The 14,508-nt window shown below is 41.3% G+C and overlaps 1 protein-coding gene across 1 annotated transcript in view; it reads right to left on the reverse strand.

The window, feature by feature from the left end:
• Window positions 1-13,801, reverse strand: part of LOC111869267 (junctophilin-1) — a 230,931-nt gene extending 217,130 nt beyond the window's left edge. Inside the window, exon 1 of the mRNA XM_023860661.2 lies at window positions 13,245-13,801. Coding sequence (XP_023716429.1) covers window positions 13,245-13,507 — 263 coding nt within the window. The 5' untranslated portion in view covers window positions 13,508-13,801. The remainder of the gene's footprint in view (window positions 1-13,244) is intronic.
• Window positions 13,802-14,508: the final 707 nt, after the last annotated feature.

Below are 14,508 nucleotides of genomic sequence, written 5' to 3' on the forward strand. Positions count from 1 at the left end.
GTTCTTTCGGAACAATAAAAGCACCTGAATTTTTAACTGTCATGGAAGAACGGATGCACCCATTGCTTTATTTTCCCCTGTCCTCTCTTCTTACGCCGTCTCAAGCGCCACATTATGACAGTATAAATATTATCTGACAGTGCAGAAGAGAAATGCACGAATTAAGTAGCACGAACATGCCCACCTGAGATGATATGAACAACTAATCAAAGGTAAGTTTCCTCAGGGTGTGCCTGATAATCTGGAAACCAGTTGCAGCCTTCAAATCGATGACGTTTCTGGGAAACTGCGGGTTGCATTGCAGTTGATAGTTTACTCGTTGTGCCCTCGCCCTAGAATCACCGAGTTGTTATCATTTCGCGGCACACAGGTTGAAAAACACCAACTTACGACCTCTTCATGAGGAAATAGTACAGATAAAACTGAACCAATCTGTCGAACACTGGAATCTAAATACAACAACGGGGAACGAACCGGCATGACACGTGTCCGATCCGGATATTTGAGTTTAGACCTCTTGTTTCTCATCTGTTGCTTCCGACATGCAGTGGCATTGCTTGTCACGAAGTGTTTGTGGTATCCGATGAATAATACAACAGCCTTGGTCTATCGGCGCTACGGTCCTGTAGACAGACAGGCAGGCAGGCAGGCAGGCAGACAACAGGTGGCCTGACCGATCGAGTTATACTCATTGGTCTCATTGGTTACTGACCACCGACAGAAGTGTAGGCAATTTAAGAAAGCTGTTACAACTTAGCACCGATAATATTGGCCATCGGCATAAGCATTTTACGCGAGCGTGAACATGCCCCTATGTTTCTACATGGGGATGAGGGAAGATACACATTGCGCATGCTCTGATGTTGTACTCCGAACTAAATACATTGATCGTTTCTCGTAGTAGCTCTGTATTTACTTGCAGGAGTGCTTTCTGCTTTGTCATGTTGAAATTACATTGTTACGTGCTGCATCACAAAACACACGAGTTAGCTGCAATTTATACTGTCACGTGTCCGGGTATCCGTGACAAATAATTACTGGGTTGCGGATTTGACTGAGCTGTTTATTGGAAAAGTTTAATTTGTAACCCCAAAGAATTATAACTCTCTAAATTATGATATGTAAAACAATACAACATAAAGCAAATCACTTCAATTATAATCTTCGTTTGTAGTCTCCGGGACTCTGCTGTTGGGTTCTGCCTGTCAGTCCGTTATCTTCGCTACTCTTGTAATCTTCTCAAGAACAGTGTAGGAGTCACTGGTTTCTCAAATGCTGAGCTGCTTTGAACGACGTCTTCCTGTCGAATCCCACCAACAGTCTTCACTCTTCCCTATATAGGCTCGGCATGGACCACCCACAGAAAACACATGCTGCTCAGCAACGGATGTAATGGACTGCTGTCAGGCGTGTCCACCCATGCACTGTCTAGCAATGGACCCCCTATTGTTGCGCATTCGTTGTTGTGAAATATGTTTACCGATCTGTTACGTAGCACCGGAAACCCTTCTATTGTTGGATGCTCGTTGGTTGGAACATGTTTACGTATTCGTTTCCTCGAAACGGCCCAATCTGTCACAATACCTTCAACATTGTATTTAATAAATAATTCATAACTGTAGTTCATATCCAATAATTAAATATCACGTGCTACATTTTCCGGCTGAACACCGTCTTCATGAATGGTCTCTTATCTCTGTGATTTTCAGTTTTTCTCTCACATACTCTTATTATCTTCAAGATATCAAAAAAATTGTGCATCAGTGTTATGTGTAATAATTTTAGACAATGATTCCACCTTGAAGTGTCTTAAAAATAACGACTGATTGACGAAACTTAATCCAAGCAGCAGAGTCCTTCTTGAGAAGCTAACAATCATTCAGTTAGTTAAGAAATTCCATTCGTTTTATGGAACCCAAAGGTTCATCAATGCCACGTACACAAGCCTCCGCTCAATTCAAAACCACAGAAGCTGCTTCCATAGGATCACTGTTAGTAGTATATTTCTGATCCCATTCGGAGCTTCGGAGATGCTATCTCCAAGAGACTCCTTTGTCAAAATTATGTACGTAGGCCTATTTCTGGTGTCCCCTTTTCGGGTTCCATGCCCGGGTCGTTGCAATATTTTTACTTTTAAGTCCTTAATACCGGTACTGCAGTACTTTGACTGTCTAAAAAGGGAATTCTGACTGCTATGTCCTTTCTTCATCCCTCGAGAGTACTCCCTTACTCTTACAGACTTATGAGTTGCGTGGGGGCACGAGGCAGTGCAGTTGGTTGAGGCACTATGCTACAAGCCGGAAGTTCGCAGGTTCAATTCCCAATGAGGCCATTGTATTTTTCAATTTACCTAATCCTTCCAGCCGCACTATGGTCCTGAGGTCGACTCAGCTTCCAACAGAAATGAGTACCAGGAATCTTCCTGGGGGTGAAGGGTGGCCGGCGCATATGGCTGACAACCTCACTGCCATCTGTGAGCCGATTATCTAGAAAATGTAGGAGCCTCGACGTGTCAGAAACCTATGGGCCTCCACGGCTTCTTATAGGGATAACTTTATCTTCTTCTACCTTACGAGATACGTTTTACTCAGAGAATATGACAACATTTTTTAAAACAACTTGTGATATAATACAACTTTCTAATTGCAAAAGCTTAATCAGATTCACATTATCACAACAAATGTCCCTCAGACCGACTTTATTCTCGATCGTCCATAAATTTATCCTTACATTTTCGCGAATGCCAAATTCTGATTTAAACATTTAATACTCTCATCCAAATCTACAGAAACCTACAGAAAATGTTGTCTAATTTTTCGGCCAGGCGACATGACGGAATGTTTGTGACTTATCTTAATCACATCAGAAATTTCAAAATATGCTACAACTGCTTCTTTTACATCCTTCTGAAAGAGCTAGTAACAAATATCGGTGCTAGAACACCTCATCTGTAAACCCTTGAAACTGGAATATATAGGAATAAGAGAACTGAAATACATAAACCGAATCTAAGGAGAAATACGAACTGGGATTATTTTATAAAATACTAAATGAACTTCAGCTGACTAAGGAAAGAGACGCTGCAATATTACGACATGAAGCCCGAAAGCCGCAATAATGAAGTCAGAATAGACGTTCAATGATAAGCAACGACTCGGTAAAAACACTACCGCGGCAACGAATACGCAAGTTAACAATCGAGTAACTTCCGTTGCTATACAACAGCGCTGTAAACACGCCTTTACAACAATAGAGAGGCTGTGTTTTCTGCACGGTCCGTGCAAAGTGGTTATATAGAAGCGTTCAGTTGAGAAAAATAGAGCCGTGTTTCGAGACGCCATCCTGCGGTGCACGAGCTTGGGAGCAGAGGAACTGAATTCAGTTGGCAGTTGCAGAATAATGGCAAGAAAGGAATTAGTCTGTGAGAAGAACACTTCCAGTGTGATCTGAAGTGACAGTGAGACTTATAAGATCCGTTGCCAGGTTACGACTAGAGAAGACTGAGAACCCTAGTGCGTGTGCAACGATGAACTGGAAAGCGTATAGATCAGCAATAGTGCTGTAATTGCCTGTAGTTTCTTTGGTGTGTATAATGGGTCAATAAAGCCAATCATCCAATCCAGAACCCCGTCTATAGTCACCCCTACATGTGACAATATAAGTCCTATGAGAAAAGCGATCGGTCCGTTGTTGTTGTCGTCACCTTCACCATTGTCATATTAAAAAACTCTTGGGAAATGTGAATAGATAGAGGAGTCCCAGGCACACTGCACGGCAGATCAGATGTATGTTCAGTCACAATGAAGGAACTGAAAGCAGGAACTGATACCAGTAAATCAAGAAAAGTTCCGTAATATGATCATAGAAATATAATTCACTGTGAAATCATAAGTCTCTTGAACAAACGTTGGAGGTACAAGAGTAAAAGTTGTCAGTAACTTTCTTCAGTAATATGGCCGACACCATTACTTCCTGAGCAAAAGATTGCCTTATTAATTAAATACTTGTAATCAGTTACGGACTTAGTGGGTCTGGAACGGGATCCACTCAGCCTCGTGAGGATAATTGAGGAGCTGTTTCAAGGAAACAGCGGCTCCGGTCTAGAAAACCGAGATTAACGGCTGTGGGGATCCGTTGCGCGCACCACGCGACAATCTTTATCCGCTAAAGTTGGCACTAACTTCGCCAACAAGGGACGGTGGCTTGGTCGGTATAGTTCTCTTCTGGACTACAGGCCACGGAGGTTTTTACGGACGTATTTCTTCCTAGCATTTCCTTAACTAGTGACACAATGCTCGTGAGCTTTTTGAAGAGCGTCAACGTTAGGGCCTCAATACGAACCGCGTCGCTCTTTATTATAACAAACATTTACAGTTTATCCTTTCTCTAAATAATCCATCCTGAGTTTTACTTGTATTTCTCCTGATAATGAATGGCTTTTTCCAGAATCGCATAGCCTATAACAAATAGAATTCATATATTTATTTTTTCACTTTATATTTATTTTCNTAAAATATATATTCGTCATACATAATGATAAATTTTAAATATTAAAACTGTTCTGGATTTGTCATCCTTATGTCGTATCTCAATAAGCGAGTCACACCTACCTTCTTCTATCGGAGTATTCTTCCTACTTTCATGTGTGTACTGTGCTTTGTGTTGTGTCTTGCTCCTGTGACTGCGTGTGTTAGCTGTTTTAGTATGAAGACAACAGGGCATGCAATGAAGTAGTTCGACGTATATCGAAAAGCACCTGAAGATGGCACTTTTGTGCCGAAACATATAGTGCAAGAGAGAAGAGTAAGGTGAATAAATGTATGCATTGTAAGACGGTCAGAATAAATTATTTAATTTTCGTTAGATTGGGTAATAACAGTAAACATTTAAGCCTTAATACTAACTGTTAATTCATTCAACAGGACCATATATTCTTGGCTTCTCGATAAACTAACAGTGATTATTTTTATGTGATTTTAATATTTCTTTACTATAGCAAATATTTCCTTGTGTTCTCGATTATTTCACTTACATTCCCTTCTGTTAAGCATGCGTATTAAGAGTACACGGTACGCCTTTACGCTCCTGTTCTATTGACGAACCATATCAGTGTGTGTTACACCTTTAAAAAACAGCCAGAACGCGGGAAACCTGGATTCATAGAGTACTCCGTAACCTAGCAACCGAGCGCATGCCTTGTCAGACGCAGGAAGCCAGACTTCCGCATACTTCACCGTTTGAACTCTCGCAGCTTTTTTTTAAGGGTGGGAGCCGAACGAGATGGTCCACCTTGTTAGGGGATAAGTCCTACTGGAGGTTTCAAAATTAATTCCTCCAAAAACGTCACAATTCTCCTTTTCTATAGACTATTATTACGTTGTACAGAGAAGACTATGAGTCACGTTTAGGAACGCTACTATTCTGTTATTTCGTGATTCTTTATCAACTGCTCTTAACATGCCGCTTGAAGGGCCGGGCCCGCAATTACACAACGTTTACATCAGTCGGTCTGTCGGTTCAGAAGCCATTGTGACATACACATAGAGAACGGTAACATCACACGTCCATTTTCCTTCTTTCAGAAGGCAGAGTGGGCTAATAACTGCCAACTAAGTGTGAGGTTAGGAGTGACGTACGACCTACTGTAAGAGCGACATAGGTGCTACGGGTTACAAAGAAATACAAATAATAATAAACAGCAGCATCTCCATGAACCTCGCTAGCAGTTGGATGCAGTCAGAGAAACGAAGGTATAAAAATAGACCATGACCGCGTTCCACTCCCCCGGAGGCCGGCCGGCCGCCCGGTTGCTTAGCTTTTCCTCAGTCGCTCAACTTGGCAGATAGTCAAGTATGCGGCAACGGTTTCCAAACCCATCCTAACAATTTTATCATTTTGATACCTGTACGTGTATCATTAGAAGAGTTTGTCGTCAACTGAAGGGCTTGGATGTTGCCGACGGGGCTTGTCTAACAGTGACACACTGAACATGTAATCGGGAGGAACTTGGTTCGAATCTCTGACAAGACACAGCGTATCCTGAATTTTCCGGCGATTTTTTCGGTAGACTTTTCAGGAAAATATCCTGATAATACCTTGAAAAGCTCATGACCGTATAATTCCAATTCATTATCCCTCCCATCCGTCACTGTATAACCTACACATAATGGAAACGTAAGAAAATGCCCCACAAATAAGCAATATTTCCAGCGCCACGAGTCAGTCTCTCACATTCTCCAGGCAATGGGCATGATGATTCTATCCCTGTTCAACTACTGCTGTTGCTACTCTGCTAACACAAATATGTTTTGCCAGTTTGTTACGTTTTATAGTCAAAACACCTGACTGACAAAGATGCTGAAGCGATCGTAGCCTATGTATGACAATCTGCCTCAAGAGATTGACAAAACCTACAAATCTCTCAGGATAACTGATATTCGGGATGAAATTCGACCCGGACCTTCGAGCAGGAGTGAGAACCACTATATTCAAAAGTTCCACGGAAGAAACTTGAATTCAGAGACAATACCGATTTTTTTAATATCTCCAGAGAACAGGCTACAACATATTTTTCCACGAATCATCTCCATTACATAATTACATGCATAATTGCTTAAAATCATCTCTAAAACAAACATGAACTTCAGCAGCCAACATCATTTTTCAGTACAGTACGACCCACATCTGTAGCTTCGTATGTTGCTGGCAACAATTCTTATCGTGACTTACTGAGACAACAATACGTCACCTGTTTTGGCAAAATTACACAATAGGAACGACGAAACTGAAGCACCACGAGAAATTCCGGGACCAAACATCGTTTTCTAACGAAGGGTTCAAATTTTCTGAGATAAAACTCCGTGTAGACAATTAAATTTCAACCAACGTTTCGTAGGGACATGTCGCTTCCAGGTCGAAAAATAAGCTCAGTAAGAAACCAGCAGGAAGCAGATAGCAAACAGATTTATTCTTCGACCCTGAAGAAGAAGGCGACATGTTCGGCCGAAATGTCGGCTAACTCTCAATACGGCGTTATTTCCGAGACGAGAGAACTCTTCATGTTAACGCACTGCTTCATGTTCTGGGGCCCGTCCATTCTGACGGGCTTTTCTTGACTTTCCTCATTACTACCGGGAAATGGCTGAGATGATATCTTACAGATATGTTTAGACAGGCAATTGTTTGAAGGCAGTTTCTGGCGGCAACTGGCAATGAATGCGCAAAAGCGAACAATGTACCACAAATTTCCGAAGGCTGATGACAACCGCACGACGTTCCCGACAACTCTTCCACGAAGTCCACTGACTGATAACAGTTAACATAAGTCCAAATAGGGACTGAGAACATGTGGCAATTTTCTGGTTCATTCGTGCTGACAATGGTTGAATTGTGTGCATATAGATTTGTATTGTCTGCATTTATACGGCTTCTAATAAAGGCACACTTCTTGATGTTATTAATGCCCTACAGAACCTATACAGCCGGAATAGCCCAGTCAGTATCGCGAATACCTATGGGCTGGACAACCAATGGGTCGGAGTTCGAGTCCCGGTAGTGTCGAGAAATTTCTTTTCTCCACGTCGTCCAGACCGGCTCTGGGGCCCACACAACCTTCTATCCAATGGGTACCGGGGGCTCTTTCCTTGGGGGTAAAGCGGACGGGGCGTAAAGCTGACCACTCACCTCCAACTTGTGCCGAGGTCAAGAAAACGTGGATCTATACATCAACTCCCCCATACGCCTTCATGGTGCAGTGCTTAATTACTTAAGCACAGGGACAAATTTACTATATAGTACACAGCACAAGACAAAAAGAATTCTCGGTATCAGGACAGTAATACAGGTTTTTAGGTTTTCACGGAGGAACATGTTCAGACAGAGTTCTTCTGAGTTGTAAAAATATGCAGTATAGCAGATGGACACAGCATGTCGGAGGAATATGTTTCTTCTATCTTCAGGGTTAGTGAAACCCTGAAGATGGGTTCAGAATGATCCTCCGAAACGTTGTATCCATCTATATGACTATACGGCGCGAGCCAGAAAATGCAGAACGCACGTTCCTCTTAAACATTGGTGAGTTCATCTACAAGACCGAGAAGTCCACAGTCAGAAGACTTGTGAGAACTGCGAACGAATTCAAAACGTAAGTTCAAAAGGCAGCCAACGTACGCCACAAATAATACATAATACATACTAAAGTAAAAAGTGGAAGTAGGGATGTGAATACTAAAAAAAAACGTGTTTCGCATTAATTCACTTGAAATTCATATTAAGAAGGGCTGTACCGCAGAGAGCACACGGCAATGAACACAAGCACTCCCTCTATCACATGACTGGTCAGGCACACAAACTTATCAAATCATTAATTTTTCTCCTCCAAATTCATCACGTCATTTTAATCCTTCTATCTTCTCCTTACGCCCCAGAAACATAGTCTGATTGCAGAAATAACAGTAAACATTCATATCACAATTGAGTAATCACTTAAGTAATGAATGTAAATGAGTGTACTTAATTTTTTTTTCACGAATTCTTTCAGATAATAACATTTTTTATCGTTTATTTGTAGTCTTTGAATTCTTTATTTAGTTCGTTGAGAAAGTCCGCTATCAGGCGGTAAACAGACTCAGAAACTTCAAGCTTTACTTTTTACTTACTTTTATATGAGTATAAGATCTAAAAGTTTGTAACAATGGTACCTGAGTACAAATACTATGTTTTTGGACATTATCCATCGTCTTGTCTTTGTCTAAAAACCTTCTTGTTTATTTTTCAAAACACAATGTTTCGGAGGCTGGATTCTGTCTCCGTCTTCAGTTAGAAGCTACAGAAGCCAAAAATCTTGATGCAACTATTAACACAATATGTGGGAATTATTTTCTAATGTCAAAATGAACTATTTTAACCTTGGTTATAATTTTATTAAAATTCAAATTTATCGAGATTCTCATGAATTTCTGAAAGAGGTACAGAATTTGCTTATCATTTCACAAGTTAAATCCGGATGCCGCTGCTCAAAACATGGTCCAACCCATGTTCCTCGTCTCCTCGCTCGCCCACTCACTCACTCACTCACTCACTCACTCATTCATTCATAAAGCTGAGTCCTTCTTGAGAAGCTGACAATTGTGTAGTTACTCAAGAATTTCCCAGCATTTTATGGAACCCGAAAGTTCGTTACCGTGTTGACAAGAGCCCTCCACTGGTCCCTATCCTTAGCCAGATCAATCTAATCCATACCATCCCATCTCTTTCAGATCCATTTTGTTATTATCCACACACCTACGCCTGGTCTTCCCACTGGTCTGTTTCCAGCTGGCTTTCCCACCAGTATCCTATATGCATTCCTCTTCTCCCCATTCGTGCTACATGCCCTGCCCATCTCATCCTCCATGATTTGATCATTTTAATTATACTTGGAGAAGAGTACAAGTTATGAAGCTCCTAATTATGCAGTTTTCTCCAACCTCCAGTCACTTCATTTCTCTTCGGTCAAAATATTCTTCCAAAAACCCTATTCTCAAACCCCTTCAGTCTATGTTCCTCCCTTAATGTCAGAGAAAACTTTTCACACCCATACAGAACCACAGGCAAAATTACAGATTTGTATATTCTAATTTTTATGTTTTTGGACAGCAGATGAGAAGACAAAAGGTTCTGGACTGAAAGGTAGCAAGCATTACCCGAGTTCAATCTCCTCTTAATTTCCTCCTGAATCAGGTTTTGGTTTGTTATCATCGTTTCCAAATATTAACTGTGCTACCTTTTCAAAACATCTGTTATCTATCTTTATGTCATAATTTTCCCCTGTATTTTGGTAACGAGACTTAATTTCCTCTGTTTTTACTTCTAGACCAACCTCCTTGCTAGCGTCAATTAAAGTTGTTGTGTTTTTCTTTATGGTCTCTATATTATCACCCAGTAGTTTCACATCATCAGCATAGACCAACAGCTGATATGTCCCATTTAATTTCAGTCTCACCTGGTTTCCCTGGACCTTCCTAATGGCAATTCTACAGCCAAGTTGAAAAGCAGTGGCGATAAAGCATTTCCTTGTTTCAACCCATTCTGGATAGGGAAATTATCAGACAAATGTTTACCTATACTGACTTTAAAAGGTGTTTAAACGAAACGTATATTAATCAACCCCTAACTCTATCAGAATATTTTACAATACTTTCCTCCCAACTGAATCATTTCTTCTCCTTCTACGTCTTATAATAATTCTGTGTATGATCGTACCGCAGCAACTGATACAGTACCAGGAATTTCATGACACACAACTTAATGTCTCGAGGGGATGCCTAGCACTCGTCACGCTGGGCGGCCTGCTGCTGTGTAAATGCAGATTGCCGTGAGTCTCAAAGCTGCTTCATACTGCCGACAACACTGCGGAAATTAACTGTCGTGGCAACAGATTTCCGTAATCATTGCTGGCAATACACAGCAACGAAAATCATCAAACACTGGCAAGTACATTAACCCTTCAAAGCCCCGTGGTTCTGTAAGTACTATCAGCTTGAACATACTAAAACTCTGAATTCTGCCCATAGAATGTATTTCTGTGTTTCATATTGTTTCACAATGAACGGCGGTTTTCTGTCTAACAGCATTATCCGGGTGGCCTCTGTAGCGGAGACGTAATGTGTTTCCTGTTAGATACGAACTTTTATACTTTATTTAGAAGAATATAGCTGGATAGATTGTATAATAAATTGGAGAAATAAAAAAAAAATAGAAGAATGTCAGTCTTTAAAGATTTAATATTTGTTGCTCCTCTAAATGTGACCCAAAGCAAGTCAAGACCTACTTAACTCATCGTTCATGTGTTTAGTTGGATATGTGACCCAGAAACATGGCCATTGCTCGGCCTCAGCCGTCAACAGGTGAACACACACAAACGCAACAGCACTCCTACTAGGTGACTTCTGTGGAAGTCCGTACGATTTTGAAGCTGGGGGAATAAAACACCGTACAGGCACATCTATCGCGCTCTTCAGCTTCACAGTGAAGTATTCAGTTCTGTGAGAAATGCATACAGCCCCCTATGTCGTTCTTCAAAGTGTTGATGTAGGCCAATTGTTGATTTTAGAGTTGAATAAACGTAGTATTATTTTTGGCTGACGGGAATTCAACGAACAAACGAATGAGTAACAAATTCATGTTTTCGTGTTAAGAACGTTGGCGTCAATTCCCGATAATGCCCACACCAAATTACGAGTAATGTGTATTTTTGAAGGACCGTATAATCAGATTCGAAATAGCAATGCAACCGGATATTATCGTCCAGTTAGCAAATCAGCACCCACATTGATTTCGTAAGTGTATATGCCAGAAGTAAAGCAGGACAAGAATTTTACTTTGAGGGCACTTGTTTGCCGCATGCGTTCTATACCTAATTAACTCTGATGTTAATTTATAGCAAATTAAATTTTATCCTTAAAATGTTTATGAATCAATTTCACTCATATGATACTGCTTATAAGCATAAATAATGTTCCAATGTAGAGTATTTCATTAAGTACGTATACACGCACAACACGGAAAAAATGTTTCAGACAAGAGCACTAAATCTTAATGAGGTCTATATGTTATGTAACGTGTCCACATTCTCCTTTGAAATGAACCGGTTAGTTGTCTACATGCGATTTCGGCTTTCCGGAACACTCTGAGCTGAATGCTGACGGTGTGTATTCCCCAAAGCCGAAGTAACATACTGAGTTCCAGTCAGACACTTCTTCTAATTTCCGTATTAGGCCCTCTGGTCTGTTCCCTCTACCAGAATTAATCTGGAATTATGGATCTTATAGGTAGAATTTCTTTAGTCAAGCATCGCCTAAAGAGGTTATGTTGGACTGATACAAAACAAAAATTAAATTCGCACTAAAATGTTTCGCGACGGCAAACATGACTAGAGGGACTTCGTTCCAAAGAACCCATAAAACGTGTTTCATTTGGATCATGGCCTAAATGACGCAGCTGCAACAATGGGGTGGTAAACACAATTACCATTACAATGTGAAATGCCACAAAGCTAACTGTAAATTGTACACCGAAAGTAGTATTTCAAAAGCGATGTCAGTTACGCGGGGGGGGCATAAGTATCAGGTCTATGTGTGTGCAATACTCGTAGATATAATAGCTACTTTACTTCTTGTTATTCAGGTCTGCCTACCGTAAATGTGGTATTCGTTTCAGAAGTTGTTGTTGTTGTTGTTGTTATTGTTGTTATTGCAGTTGTGCCCATTTAATTTGTAAACGAACACAACTGTGACTTCTAAACCGAATACCAATTTTACCTGAACTCTTGTTCTTTCATTGCCTCCACGCTATATGCAATAATTCATCGGCATGACATGGTATTCATAGCCTCGTTTATAAAACGGCTCCATCGCTTGAATGCGTTATTCTGTGCATTCGACTCCTTATACCACAGGGCACGTCACAACAATAATATAAACAGCAAGTAACAATACAAATGTCCCCGTCAGACAAGAGACGGCTGGTCTAAATTCAGCCCCTCGGAGCAGTGCTTGGATTGTAAATTTAAAGGATGTGGAACGCACGGACCGTCCCACCATCACGGAGCCAGAGGGGAGTTCCACTCACAAGTTAACACGGCAGTAGACAAGGATGTACATTTGTAAAACTGCGATCAGCAGTATAAAAATAGGTTTTCGTTACCACACGTTGGGTCAAAGCAAGGTCCATAAACAGACCATTCAAACGAAATAGTTTGTTAATGATCAACGAGACAGGACAATATATGGACAATATGACGAAGGATATCATACGTTCTATTAGGAAGATTGTTCTAGAATTAAAGGAAACGTTAGCATATTTACGCGTGGTAAAGTAGAAAAGGTTTGGATAAAACTAGCAGCCATTGCTAATTTCAAGATCATTTTTGCAGTCTCCTGATGGACGTGAGCAGAACCATATAAAGGCAGCCATACGAGCCTGTTATATTTATGATAATGGAAACGGGTATATTTCATACACATTATGTTAATGTGCTGGATGAATAAAGGGATGCAATTCTAGGTAATCCTCCGGGTTTCCGTCACTAGGTTAAAGGAAACCATGAACAACATCAAACACGTTTATCAATGCTCCGTTCTGGATTGCACTGTGCTCTCGAAAGGGACTGTAGCTGTGTCTAACGAATGAGCAAGCACCGAGGTTTAAATGGGTTAAAATTGGGTCCTGCAGTGGGGAAACAATAAGAGAGAAGAAGCCCGTACCTGGGCCAGGTGTAGATGCCGGACACCTCGAATCCGTAATGCCACGAGCCCGAGTAGGCTCCTTGTCCTTTGGGCCCCGTACACACGCCATGGCCGTGCGCTTTGCCGTCCTCCCACCCGCCGCAGTAGGTGCCACCGTCGTCGAAGTCAAAGCGCCCACCGTTCACCATGGTCTTGGTGGTGGTTGCGGTGCCCGTGGCCCCGGTCGACGCAGGCGAGGCGTTGGGACTCGAAGCACTATTCACTTGGTTCTCTTGCTGCATTTTTATGTAATACAAGATTTTAATTTAATCTGAAAAGACCTTGCTTCTTTTAAAAAAAATAACTTAATTTGTAGTAATTAAAACTTGTATAGATCACCGTTTTAAGCACGTATGCCTGCCCATATTCGTGGCGGTGACAAATACCACTTTCTCACATGTCACACAAACACGTAAACATCAGCTCGCCATCGGTCGTTTCGCATACTCCGGCGCTCCCGGCGGGAGTCACAACTTGAACAGACACTGTGCTGCTCCGCAACATGATTCAACTCATCCCCATTTTAATCGCCTCGTCCGCACGAACCAATAACACGACTCCTACCTGCGCTAGTTCGCGACGTAGTTCCGGTGTCGGCGCTGTCGAGCTACCCGAAATAGTTGCTGTTACTGCTGTCTAGAGGGCAGCACCACATGCGTGTAGAGTTTACTTCACAGCGCAACATTACATGCAGCATTGTTTTGACGCAGCAGCGCATTTCGTACAAGAAAACCGCAAAACAAAGCACACCGAAAGATAACAGGCATATGAACTGAGTTAAAAACAAGGTTCGTAATCTAAGCGAATTATGAAATCGCATGTTGCAACCCAGGATAGAGAATGGTTGTTTTTTATTGCTGTTAGGAAAAGTTGCACTTAGAGATCTCAGGAAATTATTCCCGTGACTGAGGCTGCAGGATAAATTCGGTGGAAGGGGTAGGGGGAGTACTTGCTGAGAAACTTTAATCATTTCTGTGTTGTAGCTCTGCAATGTTGTGCAATGAGCGACGTTTCTGTCAACGCAACTTACTGCATTTTTCGGTTCGGAAAATTTGGACCTGAATTGTTCTAAATATGACAATGCATTTCATGATACGGAAGGCAATATCTAATGATTTATAGGGTGAAAAATGAATTTAAGGGTCATGGATTTCCAGATATCACTTCGTAACATCTGTTCACTCCTCTTTATTATCTCAAAGTTTCAACTACAACATGTAATCACCAAGAGGGCTGTGCAGTC

The sequence above is a fragment of the Cryptotermes secundus genome, unplaced genomic scaffold, assembly GCF_002891405.2.
Source record: "Cryptotermes secundus unplaced genomic scaffold, Csec_1.0 scaffold18, whole genome shotgun sequence".
NCBI classification, from domain to species: Eukaryota; Metazoa; Arthropoda; class Insecta; order Blattodea; family Kalotermitidae; genus Cryptotermes; species Cryptotermes secundus.